The sequence below is a fragment of the Zonotrichia albicollis genome, chromosome 17 (genome assembly GCF_047830755.1).
Source record: "Zonotrichia albicollis isolate bZonAlb1 chromosome 17, bZonAlb1.hap1, whole genome shotgun sequence".
NCBI lineage: Eukaryota > Metazoa > Chordata > Aves > Passeriformes > Passerellidae > Zonotrichia > Zonotrichia albicollis.
The window spans coordinates 8016117-8019847 of NC_133835.1; the positions used below are offsets into that span (position 1 = coordinate 8016117).

The window sequence follows — 3731 nt, forward strand, 5'->3', positions numbered from 1 at the left end:
GGGAGGGCAGACATAAGGAGGAGTCTGGGTGATGCTCGTGTACGAGCACACACTGCAGCCTGTTTGTCCCCTGGCCATTGCAGGAGCACCTCTGCTCTGATGGGACATGGACACAGCTGCACCTTGACAGTGATCTGAGCATGGTGGAGGACCCAAGGTGGAGGAGCCAGTGTGCAGGGACAGCTGGGGCCATGGACCCATGGGACAGCCCTGGGCAGGGCACAGGACCCTTGGAGGCATGACAGAGTCAGTCAATGCTGCTGCTTGTGTGAAGCCCTTCCAGGCATGCCTGGCATGGGATGGAGAGGTGGCCATGGCTTGTGATGGGGAGGTGGCCACAGCATGAACAAAGAGGTGGCCATGGTGTGGGATGGAGAGGCAACCACAGAGTGTAAGGGAGAAGCTGCTTTATTGGTGAGAGTGCAGGGGTCTTGCCCTGAGCAGAGAACCCCAGGGAGAAAACTGAGGCTGAAGGCTCCAAGTTGGGGGGATGGTGCAGGGCCACGGCCAGGGCATGAGGGATGGGCATCAGGCAGCAGCTTCCCTGTGGCTGGGCTGACAGGAGGCAGCTGCACCTGCAAAGGAGCAGAGGCTGTGAGCAGGACGGGTGCATAGGCACCGTGCTGAGCTGCTGTTGGATCCCTGGGGCTGGAATGCACCCAACTGACCTCACTGGATGGGTGTCACACAGGAGACCTTGCCACAGCCATTCCTGCAACACTTCTGGATCCCCGCGCAGTTGGCATCGGTCTTGCACTGGTTGGAGCAGACGCCCAGCATGGGGATGCCTGGGTTGACAGGTGGGCAGGTGCCAGGCTTCTCTGAAAGGGAAAAGAACATGGCTGAGACCTGCTGGCCCTGGCACGGGGGGCAGGGCCTACCCTGCAGCTCCCAAAGCTGTAGGCATGGCCCTGGCCCCTATCTGCCATGGAGGAGGGACCACCATAGTATCCAGCATTTCCCCCATCCCATAGATCCACTTGTTGGTGCTCCTTGCCAGCTGGACCTGATGGGCACATGTCAGGGAGGTCACATAGCACAGCCCCCCAATGGTCCCTGTGCCCAGTGTTCCCTCTCAGGGACACAGGGCTGGCACAGGATGCACAGCTGCAGCATGCAGATGTTATGAGGCCTTGGCCATGCTGTCCTCTACAACTGCCATGGATGACCTAGGCTGTTTGTTCATAGCAGCCTAGGCCTCAGCCAGGATCATGGGCTCCCCAAACAGCCTTTGCCCAACAGTGTGGGGCCCCTGCCCCGCTGCCCCACTGCCTGCCACTGGCACTGAGCTCTGGCTCTGCACCATGCTGCCCTCCACTGTGGTGCAGCCAAGCCAGTGCTGTCCCACAGGCAGCCATGGAGGCACTGGAGCCTCCAGGTCACATCCATCTGTCTGCACCTGTGGATTCCAGCTCCTGCACCCATCTCCTTGGGTCACTGTCCAGGACTGTTGTGGTGAGCAACAGAACAGTGCCCCCACATCCTGGGCTGGCAGCTGCCCACAAGGCTGAGCAGGCAACAAGGGCTGCAATGGGGAGTGGCGCAGACCCCACCCTCCACCCAAGCCCCAGCATCATTTAAGGCCATCCACTCAGCCCCTGCACCGCTGAGAGAAGGAAGGTGTGAGCATGGCCCAGCAGGAGCACGCCCCGAGCCTGCTGAGCTTCCACGCAGCCCCCAATCCTGCAGCTGAACACACATCGGGCACCCCGGCCCGTGGCCACCGCTGCGCCCTGGAGCACCCGTGCTGCTGGCTGGGACGGGCTGGGTGGCAGTGGCAGCGACTCTGGGCAGCACGGCCAGGAGCAGGAGGCAGTGTTACCGTCAGGCTTCTGGCAGGCCTTGCCGCAGGCTGCCGGGCAGCACTTGAGGGTGCTCTCGCAGTCGCCATCGGACTGGCACCCCACCGTGCAGTTCACCGCATCCGTCGCCGGGCTGGGGCACACGCCGGCTTTGGCTGCAAGGCAAAGGTGGGGCCGTGGGCAGGCGGGGGCGGCCGGCGCCGGGCAGGGCGAGGGCTGCGTCCCTTTCCGGGAGATGCTGCCCCGGCCCCAGGGCTGGGTCCAGGGATGCTGCCGAGCCCAGTCGCGCCGGGCACGGGCCGGTGCTCGCCGCGGCCCCCACGCCGGCTGCCCTGGGGCTGGGAGGGAGGGATGCTGGCCGCTCGCCGGGCGTGCCGTGACGAGCCGTGCTGGGCCATGCGCTCATACTCACTGGTGTCATTCTGGGCGGATGCTGCCGGCAGCTCTGCCCACAGAGCCAGGAGCCCCGCCAAGATGAGGACGCTGCGGGCCGCGGGCATGGTGCAGGAACCGGCTGCGCTGTGGCCGCCCGGCCGCCCTTTAAGCTCCTCTCCAGGTGGGGCCGGCGGGCTCGGCCTTCCGGGTGGCTCCCAAGGGCCGGGCAGGGCCAGGCTCCCCCTTCGCGCTTGCACAACCCGAGTATCAGGTATCTGCTGCTGCTGGCTGCCGACCAGGGAGGGGGAGCCTCGAGGAGACTGGGCGGCCATGCTGAGAACTCGCCGGGCAGGAACAGCAGCCAAGCACCCCTGGCCACGGCCCCCGCAGGCCAGACCCCAGGCGGGCAGCTCCGGGCCGAGCCCGCCGGGCCGCTGGGTCGCCATGGCCCTGCCCTCAGGGATCGGCCCTGGGGATGAAGTGGTACCGCTCGCCGGGAGCAGGGCATGACCCGTCCCTGCTCAGCTCACCCTGCACCGCCCCGGCCACGGGCATGAGCTTGAATGGAGCTCCTGGCCTGGGTCGCAGGTGCTCCGAGGCCGGGAGGAGCCAGCAGTGCACACAGGGTTGTGGCTCAGCTCTGCTGCTGCTCACCCAGCTCCTGCGCCTGTTCCAGCCACTGTTCTCCTCCAGCTCCTGCTCCTCAAGTGAAGGGTGCTCCAGGCTCCCTGTGCCTTGGGCAGGTGCCTGCCCTGGGGCTGCCCTGCATGTTCCCACAGCCATGGGAGCTTCTGCTCAGCTGCAGCCCTGTCCCACGGACCCTGATGCAGATGGACCATCTGACCACCATTTGTGCAAGGGGCTGTCAGGGAATGTCACTGACATGCACTCCCAGTGCTCCAGGGCATGGTGGTACGGGGGCTGTACAGCCCCAGTCCCTTCAGCCTGTCCAGGATACCCTTCCCACGGCACTGCTGTTGGCTCAGGACACTTAACTGCCCCAGGCAATGTCAAGCTGGGGATGGTTTGAATGGGCCCAGCTTGCCCACCTGGTATGGCTGCCCTGCTCACATCAGTGTTTGCCACTGTGCCAGCACCCATCCTCCTGTAGGAGGATGAAACCTGCCCTGTTCCTGGTGATGTGCTCTTGCTGCTGGTGGAGGCAGCCCCAGCTCCAGGCATCTTGTAAATTTGCATGGGCCAAGGGTGCATGGGGCCGGGACATGATCCCTGCCTGAGTCACGAGTTGGCGTCTGCTCTGCCGGGGTCCGTCTCCAGGTAATTTAACCCCACAGTCAACAATGTGGCACGGCGGCGTGGCAGTAAATCAGTAACTGTTTGCCTTTGCCTGTGGTCCCCTCCCTGCCGGGTGTTTATGCAGGAACAGGAGCCGGCGCTCAGCCGCCTGCCCCACTGCCGCACCTCCTGTCACCGCTGACGGCAGTGGGAGTGACATGGGCAGAGGCCCGGGGTGGCAGGGAGATCATCAAGGCAGCCGTTTTCCCTGTGCCCTCCCGGATGGGGAGCTGCTGAGGAGCTGCAGGGACCTGGCCA

At 64.8% G+C, this 3731-nt stretch overlaps 1 protein-coding gene across 2 annotated transcripts; it reads right to left on the minus strand.

Annotated features, from left to right (window-relative positions):
- Nucleotides 1-376: 376 nt before the first annotated feature.
- LOC102068762 (WAP four-disulfide core domain protein 2) lies at nt 377-2645 on the minus strand. Of its 2 annotated transcripts, XM_074553513.1 has the most exons (4): nt 2215-2638; nt 1823-1957; nt 669-821; nt 379-575 (listed from the first exon to the last, which is right to left on the minus strand). In XM_074553513.1, the coding sequence occupies exons 1-3, from the start codon at nt 2621-2623 to the stop codon at nt 670-672; spliced, it is 696 nt and encodes a 231-aa protein (XP_074409614.1). In that variant the 5' UTR covers nt 2624-2638; the 3' UTR covers nt 379-575; nt 669. The 2 variants fall into 2 exon arrangements, with proteins under 2 accessions (XP_074409615.1, XP_074409614.1); XM_074553514.1 differs by lacking the exon at nt 1823-1957 and having other exon boundaries at nt 377-575; nt 2215-2645.
- Between the last annotated feature and the right edge of the window lie 1086 nt (nt 2646-3731).